Source organism: Sus scrofa, chromosome 7 (genome assembly GCF_054392235.1).
Source record: "Sus scrofa isolate SSC_HxYL_T2T_F1_AM1 chromosome 7, Sscrofa_HxYL_maternal_Yorkshire_Landrace_v2.0, whole genome shotgun sequence".
Lineage (NCBI taxonomy): Eukaryota > Metazoa > Chordata > Mammalia > Artiodactyla > Suidae > Sus > Sus scrofa.
Window position 1 is genome coordinate 113,702,336 of NC_139389.1, and position 25,454 is coordinate 113,727,789.

Here is a 25,454-nt window from a genome sequence, read left to right on the forward strand (position 1 = left end):
CCTCACTCAACACTTAGGGCCTGGCCTGGTGCCTGCCACAAAGTGGGGCTCAGAAAATATTTGTTAAAGAAAAGAAAGCTGCATTAAGCCAATGGATACTCATCTGCAAAGGGAAGAAGCAGAGGTAGGGAGCAATGTTATTCATGTCCAAGGTGAAGAAGCAGCCTGTATGAAGGAAAGCGAACGGAAACAACGGTCAGGATGTGTCATTTGTACATAAAGTAGTTAAAACCATGACTCTGGGCGGACCTTCATTTCTCACTTGTGGGATTTTGGCTGTCTCTTGGAGGTTAGTTTTATCATCAAAATATGGAGATCATAGCATCAACTTCATGGATAGGTTATGATAAGTCAAGGGCTTAAATAGGTACAACTCAATAAAAGATTATCGTTGTGGTTATTGTCATTATTTTAAAAGTGATTCCAATTCAGGTCTCTTTAGCATCTAAATTTTCGGTTCTTAAATTAACCATTTGGCCTATGACATAGCAATTAGCTTCCTTGGTCTGCACTTTTCCTCTATCTAACAAGTATAAGGATAGATTTACATTGTCTCCGATACCTTCATTTTAAAAATATATCTAATATGATGCCTTGCACATACAGTGACAGTTGAATTGATGGATGAATGAATTAGCAGGAGGAAGGAATAAAAGTTGAAGAGAGGAGAGAACAAGCACATACACACTGTTATCATGTTGCCATAAGAACTATCTCCCCATTTCATGGCTTGGATAGGTTGAGAGAAATGAACAGAATATCTTTAACATTATAATATGAAAAATAATTTCTTCTTGTATCCGCTCCTCTTTGCTGAAAGCTTTCAGAAGGCATCCCAGAACAACCACTCCATGGAAGATAAAGTACTTAATAAATGTCTCTTGAGTTGTCAAAAAGAATCAATGATTCCAGTTTAAGCTAAGGTCCAAGAATTTTCTTTTTTCTGAAAATGCATCTCTATTTATACATGACAGAGAAATGACTTTAAGCAGTAATCATTGCTAGCCAGGCTTCAAGATGGATATTTCCATTCTGTCTTTGACAAGGCGGTAGGAGGGGTGGGATGTGCTTTCATACCTTTCTGGTGCATGTTTGAGTGATTGTAAAAATTAGAAACACACTGAGGCTGTTATGACAGCCCTGCCTTTTGAAACCTTCTAATTAATGCCTTGAGATGTCTAGAGAGCTAGTTCTATTAGCTGAAGGGAGAATATAAGGTTCTTCTTTGGCTTTTTTCAGTATCCAGGGATGTGATGTCTGAGAAAAGAAATGCACACTTTATCGGCGGTGGCTAGCAGTCACTGAGAGAATTACTCCATGGAAATTTGATTGGCTTATGTACAATCTTCCATCTCCCATTTGATCTGTGTGTGTATGTGAGAGAAAGAGAGGATGTTCACATGTTCGCATGTATTAGCTAGAACAGTGCTTCTTAAACCACTATTTGTATGTACATTACTTGAATGATCTGATTAAAACCCAGATTCTGAATCAGTTCTGGGTGGAGCTTAGGACTATACATTTCAAGCAAGCTCTCTCATGATGTTAGGCTCTAATAGTCCACATGGACCTCAATTTCTGGAGCAAGGATCTAGTAGACATTTATAGTTCCTTGCTGAATAGTAGTAGATCCTATTTACCTCTCTCTTCCAAATGGTCTCCCCAAACTCAATTCAAGGCTCTTCAGAAAGGAAATCTTGTTAACTCAGAGCATTATGTAAGCAAAAGAGCAGATACCCAACTGAGGATTATCATAGGAAAATTTATCCCATCAGACAGTCCTGCTCCTAGTTCCACTGGCCCCCTCCTCCCATCCCTTCCTCTGCCACACACCCCGGAGGCAGATAGGGGGGAAAAAAAAAAAGAGGTAGAATTTAACTTGTCACAATTATTTATCCCCCTTTCTGAGAGGTGACCTCCAATGAAAGCAGAAGGACATGAATGATTTTAATCCGCAGTAACAAAGGGAAACCAGTTCTGACCATCTTGAGCAGTATAAATACATAAAATGACAGATTTTCCTCCTTTGCTTCTCCTCATCCTCCTCCCAGATACTGAAAGACCCATTTTCATACACCCACAATTCACACTGTAATACACAATGAAATTTCACCCGGCCTTTATCTCTGAGCTGCTGTTCTGATGATTAATGTCCCACTGGCTGGGAAGCTATTCCACTGAAGAAAGACAAGGATAGAGGAAGACACATGAAATATATCTCTGAGGCCATTTCTCATTATTATCATCATTATTAGTTCCTTAGCGCCCAATCTATCCTGTTAGAGAATGCTTAATATATTGGCAAGGGGAAGGGGATAACATTTAAAAGTGTATTTCATGAGGGAGAAATGAGCAAGGACAAAGATAGAAATAGACACTTTTTACTAAGGAGAACTGAACTGGATGGGGTTTTGTTGTTGTTGTCGTCACTTATTTTTGGTTTTGCTTGTTTGTTCTATTATTCCTGTTGTTTTCACTTTAAAGCCAAATATAATAGATGCCTCCATCTGTGTCTTGTTTTTTTTTCACCCCCAGCATTTATTTTTGCATGTGTTCTTTTGTCGTTATTGAGTCTCTGTCTGCAAGAATCAATATGATATAACATATGCAAATGTTATTCCTGATCACTTATGCAAAAGACTGGACAGAATAATTTCATTGCTTTGTAATACCCATAATATAATTGCCTCTGTATCCTGGCTGATTTCAAACTTCTGAAAAGGCTACTTTAAAAAAATTTATGTATGTATTGTGTAAAACCCAGTATCTGATTCTCTTCTGTTTCCCTTTCAAAGAAAGGGTGATTTTTAAGTAATTTCTGGCTCTGTCACTTAGGAGGACTACACAGCAGTGGTCCTTGTTGGAAAGATGGAATCATGACATAAGCACTATCACAATACATGTGTCTGCCAATAAAGTGACAGATTCATTAACCTAGAAGAAATGTACTATAATCTGATCTAGAAAATTTCCAAAGTTGAGTTACTGAGGATATGGGATTTATAGCTGTGGCACCTGCATGTAACTTCAATTTTAGTTGAATTTTGCATTCAGTTAACAAATATTTGGGAAAACTGAATGCCTACTATGGGCCAGACACCATTATAAACATTTAGGCTATAGAAATACACAAAACAACCCCCCCAAAAAAATCTTTCATCATGAACTATATATTATATTACACAAATACTGGACATATGAGTGCCAGGTTTTGGAGAAACAAAAGAATGAAATCTATTTCTGCCTTAAAAGAACACACAGTTCCTTTAAAGGTGCTTAAATCCTTCTAAATGTGAGGAGACTTATCTTTAGGTCAGTTTTCTACAGAGATTTTAGCACACTGATCTGCTGTTACAGTTGCAGAGGTAGCAACCATCTGAATTTATATAGGTCAACTCAATTTAAGAATAGCAGTTGAAAAATAAGGTTTTGAATTTCTAATAAAAAAGTTTCAAATGTAAACAATGTCTTTTTTTTAAACAAAGATGACAATAGTAAACCACATTAAAATAAAGTTATTCCCTGAAGGAGAAGAGAGAAAGGGCCTGAGAAAATATTTTCAAAGTTTATAGCCAAAAACTTCCCTAATATAAGAATGGAAACACTCATTTAAGTTCAGGAAGCACAAAGAGTCCCATACAGCATAAACCCTTGGAGAAATATTCTGAGACACATATTAATCAAACAACAAAAATTAAAGACAAATAAATATTAAAAGCAACAAGGAAAAATCAAGAAATAACACAAAATGAAATCCCCATAAGACTATCAGCTGATTTCTTTAGCAGAAGCTCTGCAGGCTAGAAAGGAGTGGCAAGATATATTTAAAGTGAGGAAAGGGAAAAACCTACAACCCACAATACTCTATATAACCAAGGCTTTCATTCAGATTCAACAGAGAAATCAAAAGCCATTACAGATAAGTAAAGCTAAGAGAATTCAGCAAAACCAAGTCAGTTTTACAACAAATGCTAAAGGAATTTCTCTAGGCAGAAAAGAGAAAGACAACTAGAAACAAAATTACGAATTGGAAAGCTCACCAATAAAAGCAAACATATAGTAAAGGTAAGGAATCATCCACACACAAATATGGTATCAAAACCAGCAATTGTGTGGAAACTACAAATGCAGGATACTGAAAATGCATTTGAAATTAAGAGACCAGAAACTTAAAACAAATTTAAGGGAAAACAAATTCAAAAAATTTAAAACAATTAAAATAGCAAAAGAATAGATATATCAATCCTTAAATGTAAATGGATTAAATGTTCCAACCAAAAGACATCAACAGGCTGAATGCATACAGAAACAAGACCCATATATATGCTGTCTGTAAGAGACTGCTTCAGATCTAGGGACATATACAGACTGAATGTGGGGATGGAAAAAAGTACTCCATGCAAATGCAAATAAAGAGAGCTGGAATAAATAGAAATACTCATATCAGACAAAATAGAATTTAAAGAAAGGTAAGGAGTTCCTGCTGTGGTGCATTGGGTTATGGATCTTATGTTCTCTCTATGGCAGTGTGAGCTCAATCCCCTGCCCGATGCTGTGGCTTAAGGATCTGATGTTGCTGCAGCTCCAGCAGAGGTTGCACCTGCAGCTCAGATTCAGTACCTGGCCAAGGAACTTCCATATGCCAGGGGTGCAGCCAAAAAAATAAGTCAATACATACGAACTGGTAAAAGAGCCAAAATGCTTAAGGGATCTATCCAAGAAGATATAACTATTATAAATATATGTGCTCCCAACATAGGATCACTTCAATATATATAGGCTAATAATTAACAGCCATAAAAGGAGAAAGGCAGTAACACAATACTGGGGGACTTTAACATCTGAGTTATATCAATGTTCAGATCATCCAGATAGGAAATCAATCAAGGAAATCAAAACACAGGCCTCAAATGACACATTAGCCTAGATGAACTTAATTGATATTTATAGAACCGTCTATACAAAAGCAGCAGATATACATTCTTCTTAAGTGGACTTAGAATGTTCTCCAGGATAGATCACATCTTGGGACACAAATAAAGCCACAGTAAAATTAAGAAAATCAAAATCAGATAAAGCATATTTCCTGACCACAACACTATAAAATTAAAAAAATATATAGGGATGGGATTAAGGTGGCAAAATAGAATGACTAGAGCTCAACTTCTCTCTTCTAAAAACAACAAAATTCACAACTAAACACTGAGCAATCTTCAACCAAATGGACCAGAAACCTTAAGATATCCTACTCCAGAAGACTAATAGGAGGCCACATCAAGAGGTAGGAGGGGTGATTACATGATATAAACAACTTCATACCTCCTAGTTGGGAAGCCCCACAGACTGGAAACTAACTGGTTCACAGAGACTCCCCTACAGGAGTGAGAGTTCTGAGCCCCACATCAAACTCCCACGTGTGGGGATCTGGCACTGGGAGAAAGAGCCCCTGGAGCATCTGGCCTTGAAGGCCAGTGGGGCTTGTGCACAGGAGCTCCACAGGACTGGGGGAAACAAGACCCCATTCTTAAAAGGCACACACAGAATTTCATATGTACTAGGTCCAGGGCAAAGCAAAGTCTCCATAGGAATCTGGGTCAAACCTGACCGCAGTTCTTGGAGGACATCCTGGGAAAACAGGGGTGAATGTGGCTTGTTGTGAAGGAAGGTCATTGGAAGCAAAGCTCTCGGGAATATTCAGTAGCATGCCTTTCTCTGGAGGTAGCCATTCTGGGAAAATCTGGCCCCAGCCATCAGCACTGAGAAGCCCTAGGGCAAACAATAATCCAAGTGGGATCACAGCCCCGCCCCCCAGTAAACAGGCTACCTAAAGACCCCTCAGGCACACAACCACATCTAATCCCACCCAGAGCCAAAGCCCCACCCACCAGAGGGATTAGAATCAGCTCCACCTACCAGTGGGCAGGCATCAGTCTCTCCCATCAGGAAGCCTACAGCAAGCCCCCATACAAACTTCAGCCACAAGGGGGGCAGACACCAGAAGTAAGAGAGGCTACAACTCTATTATCTGTAAAAAGGTCACCACACCAAAAACCTATAAAAATGAAAAGACAGAGAACTATAACTCAGATAAGGGAGAAAAAAAAAAAAAAAAAAAAAACCAGAAAATCAACTAAGTGATGAGATTCTCAGTCTCCAGGAAAAAGACTTTAGACTGTTGTTGCTAAAGATGATGCAAGACATTGGAAATAAACTGGAGGCAAAGATGGATAACTTACAGGAAACACTGACCAAAGAGAGATACAAGATATAAAACTTAAACAAGATGCAAGATACAACAACTGAAATAAAATATTCGCTAGAAGCAGCCAACAGCAGAATACAGGAGGCAGAAAGAATAAGCGAGGTGGAGGACAGATTAGTAGAAATTATGAATGTGGAACAGAAAAGAGAAAAAAGATTGAAAAGAAATGAAGAGAATCTCAGAGAACTCTGGGAAAATGTTAAATGCATCAACATCCATATTATAAAGGTGCCAAAAGGAGGAGAGAGAGAAAGGGACAGAAAAAATATTCCAAGAGATAATAACCGAAAACTTCCCTAACGTGGGAAAGGAACCACTCACTCAAATCTTGGAAACACAACAAGTACCATATAAAATAAACCCAAGGAGGAATACCCCGAGACACATATTAATCCAACTGACCAAAATTAAAGACAAAGAGAAAAACTTGAAAGCAGCTAGGGAAAAGAAACCAATAACATACAAAGGAACCCCAATAAGCATTATCAGCAGATTTTTCAGCAGAAACTCTGCAGGCCAGAAGGGAGTGGCATGATATACTCAACACGATGAAAGGAAAAAACCTCCAACCAAGATTACTTTACCCAGCAAGGTTCTCATTCAGATTTGAAGGAGAAATCAAAACCTTCACAAATAAGCAAAAGCTAAGAGAAGTCAGCAACACTAAATCAGCCTTACAAATACTAAAGAAACTTCTCTAGGCAGAAAAGACAGCAACAGGAAACAAAAATACCACAAATGACAAGGCTCACCAGTAAAAGTATATATACAGTAAAGATACAAAATCATCCATGCACAATTATGCCACCAAAATCAGAAATCATGAGAAGAGGTGGGTACAAATGCAGGACACTGGAGATGAACTTGCAATTAAGAGAACAACAACTTAAAACAATATCATATACATATAGACTAATATCAAAACTTCAGAATAACTGCATACCAAAAATCTACAATTGATGAACAAATAAAAATCAACTCAAATACAACACTAAAGATAGTCATCAAACCAGAAGAGGAGAGAACAAGAGAAAAAGGAAAGAAAAAAGAGCAACAGAAACAAATCCAAAGCAATTAATAAAACGGCAATAAGAACATCCATATCAATAATTACCTTAAATGTTAATGACTAAATGCCCCAACCAAAAGACATAGGACTGGCTGAATGGATACAAAAGCAAGATCCATATATATGCTGTCTTCAAGAGACACACTTCACTTCTAGGGACACGCACAAATTGAAAGTGAGAGGATGGAAAAAATATTTCATGCAAACCAGGATCAAAAGAAAGCAGGAGTAGCAATACTTATATCAGACAAAATAGACTTTAAAATTAAGAATGTTTTAAGGGATAAAGAAGGTCACTACATAATGATCAAAGGATCAATCCAAGAAGAAGATATAACAATTTTGAATATCTACGCACCCAACATAGGTTCACCACAATACATAAGGCAACTGCTAACAACCTTAAAAGGACAAATCGACAATAACACAACAATAGTGGGGGATTTTAACACCCCACAAACAGCGATGGACAGATCATCCAGACAGAAAATCAATAAGGAAACACAGGTGCTGAATGAAGCATTAAACCAGATGGACTTAATAGATATTTATAGGACATTCCATCCAAAAGCAACAGAATACACATTCTTCTCAAGTGCACATGGAACATTCTCTAAGATTGATCACATCCTGGGCTACAAATCCAACCTTGGTAACTTTAAGAAAATTGAAATCATATCAAGCATCTTTTCTGACCACAATGCTATATAACTGGAAATCAACAAGAAAAAAACTGCAAAAAACCACAAACACGTGGAGACTCAACAACATGCTACTGAACAACCAATGGATCACTGAAGAAATCAAAGAGGAAATTAAAAAATACCTAGAAGCAAACGACAACAAAGATACAACACTCCAAAACCTATGGGATGCAGCAAAAGCCGTTTTAAGAGGAAAGTTTATAGCAATACAAGCCCACCTCAGGAAACAAAAAGCTCAACTAAACAAGCTAACTACATCTAAAGCAGCTCAAGAGAGAACAACAGACAAGACTTAAAGTTAGTAGAAGGAAAGAAATCATACAGATCAGAGCAGAATCAATGAAATAGAAACAAAGAAAACCATAGAAAAGATCAATGAAACGAAAAGCTGGTTTTTTGAAAAGATCAACAAAATTGATAAACCCTTAGCCAGACTTATCAAGCAAAAAAGAGAGGACTCAAATCAATAAAATTAGAAATGAAAAAGGAGAAGTAACAACAGACATAACAGAAATAGAAAGGATCATAAGAGACTACTATATGCAACTATACGCCAATAAAAAGGAAAACCTAGAAGAAATGGACAAATTTTTAGAAAAATACAATCTTCCTAGACTAAACCAAGATGAAATAGAAAAATGAATGGACCCATCACAAGAACTGAAATTGAAACTGTGATTAAAAAACTTCCAACAAACAAAAGTCCAGAACCAGATGGCTTGATATTTAGAGAAGAGCTAACACCTCTCCTTCTGAAACTATTTAAAAAAATTTCAGAGGAAGGAACACTCCCCAACTCATTCTATGAGGCCACCATCACCCTGATACCAAAATCAGACAAAGATACCACAAAAAAAGAAAACTACAGGCCAATTTCACTGATGAACATCAATGCAAAAATCCTCAACAAAATACTAGCAAACCACATCCAGCAATACATTAAAAGGATTGTACATCATGATCAAGTGGGATTTATCCCAGGGATGCAAGGGTTCTTCAATATCTGCAAATCCATCAGTGTGATATACCACATTAACAAACTGAAGAATAAAAACCATATGATCCTCTCAATAGACACAGAAAAAACCTTTGACAAAATCCAACACCCATTTCTGATAAAAACCCTTCAGAAAGTGGGCATAGCAGGAACCTACCTCAACATAATAAAGGCTATATATGACAAACCCACAGCGAACATCATTCTCAATGGTGAAAAGCTGAAAGAATTCCCACTGAGATCAGGAAAAAGACAAGGAGGTCTGCTCTCGCCACTACTCTTCAACATAAAGTTTTGGAAGTCCTAGCCACGGCAATCAGAGAAGTAAAAGAAATAAAAGGAATCCAGATTGGAAAGGAAGAAGTAAAACTATCACTATTTGCAGATGACATGATACTATACCTAGAGAATCCTAAAGACTATCAGAAAACTGTTAGAGCTCATACATGAATTCAGCAGTCACAGGATACAAAATTAACACATAGAAATCGACGGCATTTCTATACACTAACAACGAAAGATCAGAAAGAGAAATTAGGGAAGCAATCCATTTACCATCACACCCAAAAGAATAAACTACCTAGGAGTAAACCTACCTAAAGAGACAAAAGACCTGTACTCTGAAAACTATAAGCCACTGATGAAAGAAATCAAAAATGACACAAATAGATAGAAAGATATACCGTGCTCGTGGATTCGAAGAGTTAATATCAAAATGACTATACTACCTAAGGCAATCTACAGATTCAATGCAATTCCTATCAAATTACCAAGGACATTTTTCACAGAACTCGAACACAGTATTTTAAAGTTTGTTTGGAAGCACAAAAGACCCAGAATAGCCAAAGACATCCTGAAAAAGAAAAATGGAGCTGGAGGAACCAGGCTCCCAAATTTCAGACTATACTTCAAAGCAATAATCATCAAAACTGCATGGTACTGGCACAAAGACAGAAACATCTATCAGTGGAACAGGATAGAAAGCCCAGAATTCAACCCACACGCCTACAGCCAACTAATCTATGACAAAGGAGGCAAGGATATACAATGGAGAAAGGACAGCTTGTTCAATAAGTGGTGCTGGGGAAACTGGACAGCTACATGGAAAAGAATGAAATTAGAACACTTCCTAACACCAGACACAAAATAAACTCCAAATGGATTAAAGACCTAGATATAAGACCAGACACTATAAAACTCTTAGAGGAAAACAGGCCAAACGCTCTCTGACATAAATGACAGCAACATCTTCTCAGATCCACCTCTTAGAGTAATGACAATAAAAACAAAAGTAGGAGTTCCCGTCGTGGCGCAGTGGTTAACAAATCCGACTAGGAACCATGAGGTTGCGGGTTTGGTCCCTGCCCTTGCTCAGTGGGTTAACGATCTGGCGTTGCCGTGAGCTGTGGTATAGGTCGCAGACGCGGCTTGGATCCCACGTTGCTGTGGCTCTGGCATAGGCCGGTGGCTACAGCTCCGATTGGACCCCTAGCCTGGGAACCTCCATATGCCGCGGGAGCGGCCCAAGAAATAGCAACAACAAAAAGACAAAAAAAAAAAAAAAGTAAACAAATGGGACCTACTCAAACTTAAAAGTTTCTGCACAGCAAAGGAAACCCTAAACAAAATGAAAACCCACAGAATGGGAGAAAATCTTTGCAAGTGAATCAACTGACAAGGGATTAATCTCCAAAATTTATAAACACCTTCTGCAGCTCCATACCAAAAAAACAAACAACCCATCAAAAAAATGGGCAGATCTAAAAACAGACAGTTCTCCAAAGAAGACATACAGATGGCCAAAAAACACATGAAAACATGTTCAACATCACACATCATTAGAGAAATGCAGATCAAAACCACTTTGAGGTACCACCTTACACCAGCCAGAATGGCAATCATCAAAAAGCCTACAAACAATAAGTGCTGGAGAGGGTGTGGAGAAAAAGGAACCCTATTACACTGTTGGTGGGATTGTAAATTGGTGCAACCCCTGTGGAAAACCCTATGGAGATTCCTCAGAAAACTCAATAGAACTCCCATTTGATCCAGCAATCCCACTCCTGGGCATCTATCCAGAGAAAACCATGACTCACAAAGACACGCGTACTCTGATGTTTATTGCAGCACTATTTGCAATAGCCAAGACATAGAAACAACCTAAATGTCCATCAACAGAGGAGTGGATCAAGAAGATGTGGTACTTTTACACAATGGAATATTACTCGGCCGTTAAAAGGAATGAAATACCAGCATTTTTAGCAACATGGATGGACCTAGAAATTATCATGCTAAATGAAGTCAGCCATACAATGAGACACCAACACCAAATGCTTTCACTGACATGTGGAATCTGAAAAAAGGACGGACTGAATTCTTTGCAGAACAGATGCTGACTCACAGACATCGAAAAACTTTTGGTCTCCGACGGAGACAGTTTGAGGGGTGGGGGGATGTGCTTGGGTTTTGGGATGGAAATCCTGTGAAAGTGGATTGTGATGATTATTATACAACTACAGATGTGATAAATTCATTGAATAATTTAAAAAAATAAAACTTAAAAAAATACAAACCAGTGGAGGCTAAACAATGTTACTAAACAACAAATAGATCACTAAAGAAACCAAAGAGGAGATAAAAACATACCTAGAAAGAAATAACAAAAACACGATGATCCAAAACCTATGAGAGGCAATAAAAGTAATTCTAAGAGAGAAGTTTATAGCAATACGTCTCATCCTAGGAAGCAAGACAAACCCCCAAATAATCAACCTAACCTTATACCTAAAACAGCTAGAGAAATAAGAACAAACAAAACTCAAAGTTAGTTGAAGGAAAGATATCTTAAAGATCAGAGCAAAAATAAACAGATTAAAAAAAAAACCCAATGAAACTAAAAGCTATTTGGGAAAAAAAAAATCAACAAAATCGATAAATCTTTAGCTAGACACATCAAGAAGAGAGGGCTCAAGTCAATAAAATTAGAAATGAAAAAGGAAAAGTTACAACTGACACCATGGAAATACAAAAGATTATGAGTACTACAAGCAACAATATGCCAATAAAAAGGACAACCTAGAAGAAATGGACAAATTCTTAGAAATGCACAGCCTTCCAAGATTTAACCAGGAAGAAATAGAAAATATATACAGACCTATCACAAGTATTGATATTAAAACTGATTTCAAAACTGCCAACAAACAAAAGTCCAGAACCAGCTGGCTTCACAGGCAAATTATATCAAACAGAGAAGAGTTAACACGTATCCTTCTGAAACTCTTCCAAAAAATTGCAGAGAAAAGAACACTTAAAAGCTCATCCTATGAGGCCACCATTAACCTGATACCACAAAGATACCACACACACACACAAATAGAAAATTACAGAATAGTATCACTGATTAACATAGATGCAAAAATCCTCTTGGAGTTCCCGTTGTAGCTCAGCAGGTTACAGACCTGACTAGTGTCTGTGATGATATGGTTTGATCTCTGGCCACACTCAGTGGATTAAGGATCTGGTGTTACCATGAGCTATGGTATAGGCTGCAGACATGGCTTGGATCCTGAGTGGTGTGGCTGTGGCTGACTGCTGCAGCTCTAGTATCTTAGATGACATGATACTAAGTTCCCCTAGCATGGGAACTTCCATATGCCACAGGTGTGGCCCTTAAAAAAAATCTTCAACAAAATAGTAGCAAGATGAATCTTATATTTTTATAAGAATCATACACCGTGATCAACTGGGATTTATCCCAGAGATACAAGGATTCTTCAATATACACAATCAGTATAATACACCCATTAATAAACTGAAGAATAAAAACCATATGATCATCCAAAAGATGCAGAAAAAGCTTTTGACAAAATTTCAACATTATTTTATTGAGGTTTATTACCTCAACACAATAAAGGCCATATTTGACAAACCCACAGCTAACATCATTCTCAACACTGAAAAGCTGAAAGCATTTCCCCTAACACCAGGAGTAAGACCAAGATATCCACTCTGACCACTTATATTCAACATTGTTTTCTCTGACTGCTCTTAGCCACAGCAGTCAGAGAAAAAATAGAAAAATCCAAACTGGGGGAGTTCCCATCATAGCACAGCGGAAATGAATCCCACTAGGAACCATGAGGTTGCAGGTTTGATCCCTGGCCTCACTCAGTGGGTTAAGGATCTGGCATTACTGTGAGCTGTGGTATAGGTTGCAGACGTGGCTTGGATCCCACATTGCTGTGGCTCTGGAATAGGCCGGCTACTACAGCTCTGATTGGACCCCTAGCCTGGGAACATCCATATGCTGTGAGTGTAGCCCTAAAAAGACAAAAAAAAAAAAAAAAAAAATCCAAATTGGAAAAGTAAAACTGTCACTGTTTTGCAGATGACATGATACTATACATAGAAAATCCTAAGATGCCATCAGAAAACTACCAGAGTTCATAAATGAATTTGGTAAATTTGCAAGATACAAAATTAATACATATCTCTTACATTCCTATACCATAAGAACAAAAGATCAGAAAGAGAAATTAATAAAACAATCCCATTTACCATCACAAGAATAAAATACCTAGGAATAGGAAATGCTATAAAATTTGGTTGTGGTCTTGGTTGTACAACTATAAGTGTAATAAAATTCATTGAGTAATTTAAAAAACCCCTAGGAATAAGCCCATCTTAGGAGGCAAAAGACATGTACTCTGAAAACTACAAGGTGCTGATGAAAAAAATTGAAGATGACACAAACAGATGGAAAGATATTCCATGTTCTTGGATTGGAAGAATATTGTCAAATGATTACACCACCCAAGTCAATCTAGAGAATCAGCACCATCTCTATCAAACTACCAATGGCATTTTTTCACAGAACTAGAACAAAACATTTTAAAATTTGTATGAGAACACTAAAGACCCTGAATAGCCAAAGCAATCCTGAGAAAGGAAAATGGAGCTGGAGGAAATGAGGCTCCCTGACTTCAGACTACAGTACAAACCTACAGTCATCAAAACAGTATAGTAGTGGCACAAAAGCAAAAATAGAGGTCGGTGGAACAGGATAGAAGACCCAGAAATAAACCCATGCTTCTAAGGTCAATTAATCTATGACAGTGGAGGCAAGAATATACAATGGAGAAAAGATAGCCTCTTCAATAAGTGGTGCTGGGGGAGTTCCCTTTGTGGCTCAACAGTTAACAAACCCAACTAGGATCCATGAGGATGTGGGTTTGATCCCTGGCCTCCCTCAGTGGGTTGGGGATCCAGTGTTGCCGTGAACTGTGGTGTTGGTTGCAGATGCAGCTTGGATCCTGCATTGCTGTGGCTGTGGTGTAGGCTGGCAGCTGTAGCTCTGATTTGACCCCTAGCCTGGGAACTTCCATATGCTACAGGTGTGGCCCTTAAAAAAAAAAAAATTGGTGCTGGGAAAACTGGACAGCTACATGAAAAGAATGAATTAGAACTCTTTAATCCACTTTGAGCTTATTTTTGTGAATGGTGTTAAAGACCTAAATGTAAGGCCAGATACTATAAAGCTCTTAGAGGAAAACATAGGCAGAACACTCTTGGACATAAAACACAGCAACATCTTCTGGGATCTACTTCCTAGAGTAATGAAAACAAAAACAAAAATAAATGGGACCTAATTAAACCTAAAAGCTTTTGCACAGCAAAGGAAACCATAAACAAAATTAAAAGACAACCCACAGAATGGAGAATATCTTTGCAAACAAAGCAACTGACATGCCAACAACCCATGCAGCGCAAAAAAAAAAAAAAAAAAAAACAAAAAAAAAAACCAAAAACAAAAACCCAAACCACCCAATAAAAAGTGGTCAAAAGATCTAAACAGACATTTCTTCAAACAGATGGCTAGCCAAAACATATAAAAGGTGCTCAACATCACTAATTACTAGAGAAATGCAAATCAAAACTACAATGAGGTATCACCTAATACCAGTCATAATGGCCATTATCAAAAAGTCTACAAACAGGAGTTCCTATTTGGCACAGCAGAAAGGAATCCAACTAGTGTTCATGAGGACAGAAGTTCAATCCCTGGTCTCAGTGAGTCAGTAACCTGGCGTTGCTGTGAGCTGTGGTGTAGGTTGCAGATGTGGCTTGGATACTGTGTTGCTGTGCCTGTGGTGTAGGTTGGCAGCTGTAGCTCCAATTTGACCCCTAGCCTAGGAACTTCCATATGCTGCAGGTACAGCCCCAAAAGCAAAAAAAAAAAAAAAAAAAAACCCTGAATTCAGGACAAAAGCAAAAATGTCTACAAACAATAAATGCTAGAGAAGGTATGGAGAAAAGGGAACCCTGCCACACTGTTGGTGGGAATGTAAATTAGTAGGGTATGGAGGGTCCTTAAACTAAAAATAGAGCTACCATATGGCCCAGCAATATATTTGGCACATATTTGGAGAAAACTCTAATTTGAAAAGACATATGCACCCCAGTGTTCATTGTAGCAGTATTTACAATAGCTGAGACCTAGAATCAACCTAATGTCCATTGTCAGAGGAATGGATAAAGATGTGGTACATTATACAGTGAAATATTACTGCTACTTGGCTACAAAAAAAAAAAAAAAAAAAAAAGACATATTACCATTTGCAGCAACATGGATGGACCTAGAGATTATCATGCTTAGTGAAGTAAGATATTGACAAAAATCATGTATCACTTGTTAGATCTAATTTCAAATGGGAGTTCCTGTCATGGCGCAGCAGAAACGAATCTGACTAGAAACCATGAGGTTGTGGGTTTGATCCCTGGCCTCAGTGGGTTAGGGATCCAGTGTTGCTCTGAGCTGTGGTGTAGGTCGCAGACACTGCTCAGATCCTGCATGGTTGTGGCTGTGGCACTGGCCGGCAGCTGTAGCTCTGATTAGACCCTAGCCTGGGAACCTCCATATGCCACAGAAGAGGCCCTAAAAAGCAAAAAAAAAAAAAAAAAAAAAAAAAAAAAAAATCAAATGAATTTATTTACAAAATGGAAACAGACTCAGTCTTTGAAAACATAATTATGGCTACCAAAGGGAAACGTAGAGGGGAGGGATAAATAGGGAATTTGGGATTGACACATACACACTACTGTACATAGAAGAGATAATCAATAGGGGCCTACTGTTTAGCATCGGGAATCCTACTCAATATTCTTTAATAACCTTTAAGGAAAAACAATCTGAAAAATGGGATAAGTCTATATGAATAACTGAATGACTTTGCTATACACCTGAAACACAGCATTGTAAATCAACTATATTCCAATATAAAATAAATTTTAAAAAGTTATTGCATTTGAAACATATTTTGGTCTCAAGGACTCTTTCCAATATTTATTGCAAATATTTTATTATTTTGAGATTATAGCTCATGGAACATTGATATTCGAAGAATCTCAGAAAATGTAAAATTACTGAGCCCCACATTGCTGGTCGAGGTTTTGGGATAGACAGCCTGGTTTCATCAGTCAAAGCTGTCTTGTCCAGGGGCAAATTGCTTGCCCAACTTTTGTAATTTAAATAAGCATGTATTTGAGGTCTTACATTCAGATAAATTATCTACATAACTGAAAACTTTATATAGACCTAGACTCCCATTATTTTAGGGCAAAGGTATCATTACTTCAGCTGCTAGGAGCGTTAGTAGCTCTATTTTTAATAGTATATATTATTTGTAATGGGTCTTTTAATAGGTGTCTATTATACCTAAACTTACTGTGAGTGCCAAATTCCATAAGAATCATTATACTACCAACTCCTTCTATATACTGGGACAAAGCTTTCCTTGTGGGCCTCTGTTTTTAATGGGTTTTTTTTTCTTTTTCCTAATACATATTCTATAGCCATCACAGATAAATAAGATATATAAGTGCTTTGCATATTTTGCATCCAGAAACAAGCATACCTCACTCTTTTGCTTCACACCAGATGCTTATCTTTTTAAGAGGGGCAAGGAGGAGAACTGACACCTTGGAATTTTTAAGCCATGAAACACGAGGCCATGTGTTTGCCCTCCATTGAGCTCCATCGTACAGTGTTTGGTGATTAAGGCTGTTCACATGGCTCTTGGCTTCCTTCAGGTTTATCACTGTAATATGTGTATTAGCTTTAAATGCTCTAGTTGACGTAGATGGTGTCAAAAAAAAATTCCTGCACATATCCCCTGCTCAAGAGGAATAATACATCTAAGAGGACAGATGGAGCCATACACATACACAACGCCAGAGGGGGGATATCAGTGAATGTTGGCTATATATGGATAGATACTGGAAATAGGATTTGATTAAGTAATTACTCCAAGTAGGAGCCAAAGGTTACATCTGTTGGAGGAGATGATTGAGAAAAATCACAGGTTTCAGGGGAAAAAATCAAGTGGAAATGATGAGCATGTTCCCAAGGCCGTTTCTACAGAAAAACCCTTCCTATCAACATTGCTAACCAGGAAACAAAGGTTGGTGGAGGCTCTGAAGTAGATCAACATATTTGAAGAAAAAGGATAAATAGCAAAATTAATTTCCCAAACCATACGGAATGCAGCGTACAGCCATACAGAGAACACTAATAAAAATGTTGATTCCAAAAGTTACAGGGAGATTCATGGATTGTAATTAGGGGGACTTGGGGTGAATGACAACTTTGTTATATTTTAAATATGCACAATAATCACTAGAAGGAAATACACATTACATACAAGGCCAATCAAATCACTGATAAGAGGGAAATTAAGATGTATTTATGGTTTTTTCTCTCCCCCCATCATTTTCGGTAAGATGCACCCTTCTGATCTTTTTTCCCCTCATATGAGTTTTCCTCTTCTCTTGTAAACATCTTTCCCATCTCAGCATCCTCTTTAAAATTCAAGAGACAGCTTCCTTTGCAATGTACAATGAAAGGCGATTATGTTACAAAATATCAGAGATGGCTTTGTCATGTCTGGAACTGTTAAATCATGTTGCCTCCTAAAGAGTTTGGTAAATGGTGCCAAGGGAATGATTTGACTATTGAACAAGGCCTCAGTCAGATCTCCCAGTCCTCCCCAAAACTCCCCGAGGTGAGAGAGAGACTCAGGTAGTGGGTGGAAGTCTTTTTTTCCTTTAAAGGATTGTGGAGGTTCTGTAAAACCTTGTTTTTGGGTTTTGCTTGCAAGGCAGAAGCAGTATTTGCAAAGGTAGGGTCTTTTGGGCTGTACCCCACAGGTCTGTAAGGGCTGTGCTTGCCCAGCTTTAAGACTGAAGTCAGAGACAGAGACATCAATGGTTTAATGGGGGGGGGGGGGGAACTTAGGTGTCTGAAGCAAGGTCCTGGATCAACACCCTACAATGTGTGGTCGTCATGGGGCAGGACATGATCTTTGCACTGGAGGGGGAGGGGAGATTGCCAATTACAGCGAAAATTGGCATCAAGTTGGCTCCTCAGTTACGAGGGAAAAAAAGCAGTGAGGGCCCCACCCTGCCCCTGCGGTAAGAACAAGCACTAGCTGGGACCTTGAAAAGGTCTGTCTTTAGCAAAGGGTACAGGTGAAGCAGGCGCTGGTCAGGTAGGGGATGTACAGAGCAAGAGAATAGTATAGAGAGCAAGAGAATAGCCATCTTTCCCCTCCCTCCACCCTCCTTAAAAGGACTACACCCATGGCATATGGAAGTTCCTAGGGTAGGGGTCTCATTGGAGCCATAGCCATGCCAGATCTGAGACCTACACCACAGCTCATGGCAACGCTGGATCCTTAACCCACTGGGTGGGGCCAGGGAATCGAACCTGCATCCTCATGGATACCAGTCAGGTTCCTTACCACTGAACCACAGTGAATGCTCTGAGAACAGCCAAGCAGCTTGACCACACATTCTACCCCTCTATACCCTGCAGGACCCGTACAATCTTGGCCCGCCCCTCTTCTATGATATCCCTTGGGTCAGGTACGTAGTGGGGCACAACCAGATACCACAAATCCAGTACAGACAGAAGTAAGGCCAGCCCTGGTTTTCACAAACCCAGAGCCTTCCCTATGGGGAGGGGCAGGATCTGGCTCTAAGAAAAACATTCTGGTATCCTAGTCAGGAGTCAGCACTCAACATAACATGGGGTGGCAGACCTGTCTGCAACTGCTATTAGGGATGGATCCTTTCGGGCTTTCCAAAAAACAAAAATCAGTTAACTCTACACATTGGACTCATGTGTCCAGATGCCAACCTAGTCCATTCCATACAGCATAGTCCGGGGGGGCTCCTGGGCAGACAGTTGTAATGTTTTCTGTTGTATTAGCATGTGAGATAAGGTGGCAAGAGTTCTTTCTACCCACTGTCAGCTGTCCGCACACAGTTAGCTGGATCGATTTTCCACAGAAGTTCAGAGGAAGATGACAACGGCATCTCGCTGTAGACCCTGCAATTACTTATTTTTGCTGTTGTTCAGAATGAGGCCATTGTTGCTGTTCAGTCCTCATATAAGGTTCCCTTTACCCCCAACTAGTGACAAAATGTAAGGCATTTAAGAGGCAGAACACAGGGGGGATCATGACAAGTGAGCAAAAGACATGATGTACCCATCCTACTTTCTGAGATAATACCACACTCGCCCATGGTTTTTGTCCTGGTCTGCAACACAGTTCAGAAAACTCAACTTTTCAATACTACAGGAATGTGTCTAAAATCATGTCTACAATGGCCATCTAGTTTTACCTTGGATGTCTGAAACACAGCTTCTCCATTTCTCACTTTCGGATGCATTCCCTTCTTCAGTGGCCAGAACAGGTGTACAATGCATATCTGAAAAGCTACAAAACAGGCTGTTCTGATCAGTAAAATTTCAGTTAAACCATGTTGAAGCTGTCTGACTTCCCCATACCTCAATATCACAGATTTTTTTCCCATCACTTCCCCTTTTGATTGTAAGTATTTCAATAGAAAGCAATGACAATCAAAGCCATTTGTCCCACACTGCTGGGGTGTTGGCCCCTCGTCCAGGTTTAGGTCAGATTCAGTCCCTAAGTGCTAGGCCTCCTTTATATTCACATAGTCATTCAAGTTGGGGCAAAACTAACCAAGATCTCCCTGACAGGCTCAGAGGTGTGTCAATAGGAAAATAACTATAGGCCATACTTTTTATCATTTGTACCCAGTTGTCACACAGGCATTGTACATGTGCTGTTAGCAATGGGCTTATTAAGCAAGCAGTGTTACATATCACGAGTAGTTATACTCTGACAACTCCATCAGATATTTTTCTTTCCACCCAGAATATCAGGGCAAAAGTTATAGCTAACGCAATAACTTTCAGATATACAGACCTCAGCAGAACGAGAATTTAATACCCACTAAAATATAGTCTGTTTGCACTCTCACCCCCATCTCCACCAAACACAGCCAATCAAGATTAATTTGTTTGCAAAATGAGTCTGGTCAATTGACCATATAGGCTCCTTCCACCTGGCTGAGGTAGAGTCCATAGGAAGGAGCCTCAGGGGGAAAAAAAAAAAAAAAATGGAGTTCCCGTCATGGTGCGGTGGTTAAGGAATCCGACTAGGAACCATAAGGTTGAGGGTTCAATCCCTGGCTTTGCTCAGTGGATAGTGGATCAGGCATGGCTGTGGCGTTGTATGGCAGCTACAGCTCTAATTAGACCCCTAGCCTGGGAAACTCCATATCCTGTGGGTGCAGTCCTAGAAAAGACACACACACACAGGAGCTGCCTCAGACTGAATTCCACACACACACACACAGGAGCTGCCTCAGACTGAATTCCACACACACACACACACACACACACACACACACACACACACACAGGAGCTGCCTCAGACTGAATTCCATGAAGGTCTTTCAAGGCAAGGGAAGCCATGTCAAGGCCTGAAAGAAGGCTCTACCTTGGTGGATTTCTCTTCTAGAGGTTCACAAGATAACAAGATTTCTGCACATGCTCAAACTGAGCAGGGCCCTGGGGGGGGGGGGGGCTCCTGGGTCTGGAAGCTTTTCTTTGTCCATTACTTGTTTTTAGGAAATAGGCCTCATTCAGCCTCCATGACCTTCCCTGAGTTCAAAAGGGCAGGTTCAAACAATTGCTGATTAGGGAAGGGAGGGGATGCAGAGACAAGGGAGGAGCAGTCAAGAAGCAATAGTGCAGGGGAGTTCCCGTGGTGGTGCAGTTGTTAACGAATCCAACTAGGAACCATGAGGTTGCGGGTTCGGTCCCTGCCCTTGCTCAGTGGGTTAACGAATCCAACTAGGAACCATGAGGTTGCGGGTTCGGTCCCTGCCCTTGCTCAGTGGGTTAACGATCTGGCGTTGCCCTGAGCTGTGGTGTAGGTTGCAGATGCGGCTCGGATCCCTCGTTGCTGTGGCTCTGGTGTAGGCCGGCGGCTACAGCTCTGATTCGACCCCTAGCCTGGGAACCTCCATGTGCCGCAGAAGCGGCCCAAAGAAATAGCAAAAAAAAAAAAAAAAAGCAATAGTGCAGTCCTGGCGCAGAGTCCTGGTTCTGCCTCAAGGAATATACCTAACAATATCTCTTGAGTTCTTCGGAAGACCTAAACCTTCCAATAAATGGGAGATGTTATCAAGCATTCTTTCCAGGCCCACCAGAACCAGTCCCTGGGCCACTAAACACCTGACTTTGAAAGAAGAATGAGAGTTTGCAGGTACCCTGATCCTTACCTTCAGTCCTGTTTTCCACTCCTAAAACTACTTCCTATTCTCTCCCAAAGGAGGGTACAGTCTTTAAAATATTAGTCTACTGTGGCCTCCCTTCCCTAGTAAGGCAAAGAGCTATTTTCTTCTCCTTCGCCCAAAATTCTGTCACTGTGTTTCTGTTTGGCACCAGTGGACAGAGTTTTGGCAACAATGCCAAGAGACAGTCTTTCCCATTCATCTGATAAGGCTGCTCAGAACCCAAGAATCTCCAGTTTCTGGAGGGACCAGGCTGAGAGAAGAGAAAAATATTTCAATTCTGCCCCAGAGTGTAATTCACCAAATTGCTATAAGTCATAAGTAACTTGAGGGGAAGGGTTTCCCTAGATTGGAAAACACAGATCAAAACTAGTAATATGGGAGTTCCCGTCGTGGCGCAGTGGTTAACGAATCTGACTAGGAACCATGAGGTTGCGGGTTCGGTCCCTGCCCTTGCTCAGTGGGTTAATGATCCGGCGTTGCCATGAGCTGTGGTGTAGGTTGCAGACGCGGCTTGGATCCTGCGTTGCTGTGGCTCTGGCATAGGCTGGTGGCTACAGCTCCGATTCGACCCCTAGCCTGGGAACCTCCCATATGCTGCGGGAGCAGCCCAAGAAATGGCAAAAACAAACAAACAAACAAAAACAAAAAACAAAAAAAAAACTAGTAATATTCCAGACAAAAAAACTGTCAATATTATAACCATATTCACTAGTTCACTCAGTAACAAATTCATAAAAAGTCAATGAAAGGATTAATCAGATCTTCCATTAGAATTCTTTAATTTCCCACCCAGTTAAGCAGTATCACCTGAAATTTATCAGAGACCTGTTATTTGTCCAAAGATCCTGCCAGTGAATCTTCTGGAAGATGAAATATTTTCACAAAAGCATCAGAATAGAGCAATAACTGTAAAAGACAAAAGACTTAAAAAAACCCATGGTTAAATACACAATGATCATAATGTAACTGATAAAGAAACTTGGTTACAACAACCAGAATTATGACCGCCTGTAATCTTAACCCTTTGAAAACCCCAATCTCTAGCAAAAACTGAGAAGCAAATAATTTTCTGGAATGGAAAACTTGATGCTTTCAAGCAGGCAAGGGTAGGTAAACTGAGACCCACCTGGCAATGAACGTTCCAATATTTTATCCTATTTGAAATGAATTCTCTTCTTTTAAATTACCAGAATCTGAAGAGGCTATTATAGGCAGGTGTTCCCAAAACATAAATAGTTCTAATTTCCCTAAAAACTCTTTTTTCTCACTTTCAGAGATCACAGAAAGCAAGGTGGATCATTTACATCTCCAAAATGCAAGAAGAGAAATGCTAATTCTTTCTAGAGAGCTAACTTAACCAATTACAAAAGGCTCACCTTGATACATCAGCAGACATTAAGGGCAATTGTTTTCCAGATCTATTGGCAGCTCTCTCTCCAGGGACAGCCATCACAGGGCCCCATATACTAACCCTAACCCCAAACCCTAACCCCAACAGTCACCCTGGATTTCCCCTGCAACTTTGGGGATCAATCCTGGAATTCTTGGGACCCACATCTTAGTGGATAACCCCTACAACTTCACATTCCTTGTCTTGTATTTCCAAACATCCTGGTGCTTTAAGGAGGTTCCTCAGTCTCCTAGCTGGCTCTGCCAATTGTTGGGCTGCACCCTGCAGGCCTACAAGGCCTGTACTTGTCTAATAAAGAACCCAGAATCAGCCCCAGAGATATCAATGGTTTAACAGAGGGGGTTGAGGGGGAAGCTTACATGTCTGAAGAAGATCCTGGAGCGACTCCTCACCGTGCGTGAAGCAGTGGGCAGGACATGGCGGTAGTCTTCTCTCCGGAAGGGGAGGGGAGACTGCTAGTTATAGGAAACACTGACAACAGGTGGGCCCTTAGTTACCAGGGAAACCAGCAAAGGGCACGCTTCTCACTGCCCCTTAGATAAGAACAATCGCCAGCTGGGGCCTGGGGCAAGTACCTGGGAAGGTCATACATGTGCATAGGGTACAGGTGAAGCAGGTATTGGTCAGGCTGTTGTTGTACAGAGAACAAAAGACAAACCATCTTGAGAGGCCTGACCATACAGGGTCTTTGTAATCTCTCTCTCTCTCTCTTTTTTTTTTTTTTTTTTTTTTTAGCATTTAATTGAGTTCAAGATAGTGGTAGAGAATTAAAAGAGGAAGATTAATTTCTCAACAAACAGTGGCTATTGCTTACTGCATGGAAATGTATATAAGACAGATATATGCTGCCTGTCTTCACGGGGCTTACATTGTAGGAAGAAGACAATAAAATAATTTCACAAGTAATTATTTCATGATAAGTTCACTGAAGGAGAATAAACTGCTAAGAATGTAAAAAGGGATCTGAGCTAATGTTCTAATCTGGGAAGATTTTCTTGAGGATGCAGTGTAGGAGCTGTGCTGTTCAGGATAAGGTAGGTAAGCAAAAGAGGAGGACAAGAAAAAGCGTTCCAGGCAAAGAGAACAACAGCCTATGCTAAGCCTTTTCTGTAGGGATTATACTGTAGGATGTTTCACAGTCTTTGGTCTAAAGTTTAGTTCTAAAGTCTGCAGACCTATCAAATTTGACCATGTTAAGTAACCAGTTAATACCCATACTTGAAGGGCTAGCAGAAGGCCACTCAAAAGGTGTCGAACAAGAGGAAGTGTTATCCCATTACCTTGGCAGAGTGACACGGGACTGGATGAATGGGTTTACAAAGCTGCATTGAATGACATAGCCATGTTGGATGGGCTTCAGGGCGTCCTGGTCTGAACCTGCTGAATCACTGGCCCTGTGGTGTGCCAAAGGCACAGCTTCCTCAACAGAGATAGTAACAATTTAAGGCAAAGCCTTACAGACACATGTGTAAGGATTGATGGAAATGCATTAATACACTGTGTTTATCACAATTTTGCACAATACGTTGAATCATTTGCTAATGAGGGGTCATGCACATTGAACAGATCATATAGTTGGCAAGGATGTCATGTCATGAGACCTGTCATGTATTGGAATATCAAGAGACTGTTTAGTACGTATATGTATCTAGGTTTCCAGGCTTTGTAGCCATCATGTATTCTACTCAGTTATTTCTTCAATAGAATGCCAGAAACCAGAAATCAGTAATTTGAAGACATCTAATCTTCTTCCTCTTTTCTCATGCTTTGCTTTGGTTTTTCTTTTTTCTTTTTTTTTTTTTTCCATCTTTTTGCTATTTCTTGGGCCGCTCCCTCGGCATATGGAGGTTCCCAGGCTAGGGGTCCAATCGGAACTGTAGCCACCAGCCTACGCCAGAGCCACAGCAACGCAGGATCCGAGCCACGTCTGCAACCTACACCACAGCTCACGGCAACGCCGGATCCTTAACCCACTAAGCAAGGGCAGGGACCGAACCCACAACCTCATGGTTCCTAGTCGGATTCGGTAACCACTGCGCCACGACGGGAACTCCTGGTTTTTCTTTTTGTTTGGTGGAGTGCCGTTCAGTGGAAGTTTTCCTACAGTCTTTTGACCCTTTCTATTTAATTTTGTAATAAAAATTCTGAACCGGAAGCTAGAGATAATGTGCCCAGTTCAGTTCATACATGTCAATTTCTTTTTAATTGTAATTATTTTCCCCAGTTTCTCCCTCTCTCGCTGCCCAGGCACAGCTGAGGCTTGGGTGATTAAAAGACATCATGCCTACGCTGTCAATTATGCCTTCTGCTTTAGGATTAAATTCATTTATTATCATTGTTCT

The 25,454-nt window shown here is 39.9% G+C and overlaps 2 protein-coding genes across 44 annotated transcripts in view; one reads left to right on the forward strand and one right to left on the reverse strand.

Moving 5' to 3' along the window:
• Positions 1–25,454, forward strand: part of NRXN3 (neurexin 3) — a 1,642,123-nt gene that overhangs the window by 1,481,386 nt on the left and 135,283 nt on the right. The window lies entirely within an intron of this gene.
• LOC110261693 (uncharacterized) overlaps positions 1–25,454 on the reverse strand; it is a 41,246-nt gene that overhangs the window by 10,654 nt on the left and 5,138 nt on the right. The window contains exons 2-4 of the mRNA XM_084970317.1: positions 23,472–23,567; positions 22,527–22,561; positions 19,716–19,810 (exon numbers count right to left, since the gene is read on the reverse strand). Of these exons, the coding sequence (XP_084826443.1) occupies positions 19,716–19,810; positions 22,527–22,561; positions 23,472–23,567 (226 nt within the window). The remainder of the gene's footprint in view (positions 1–19,715; positions 19,811–22,526; positions 22,562–23,471; positions 23,568–25,454) is intronic.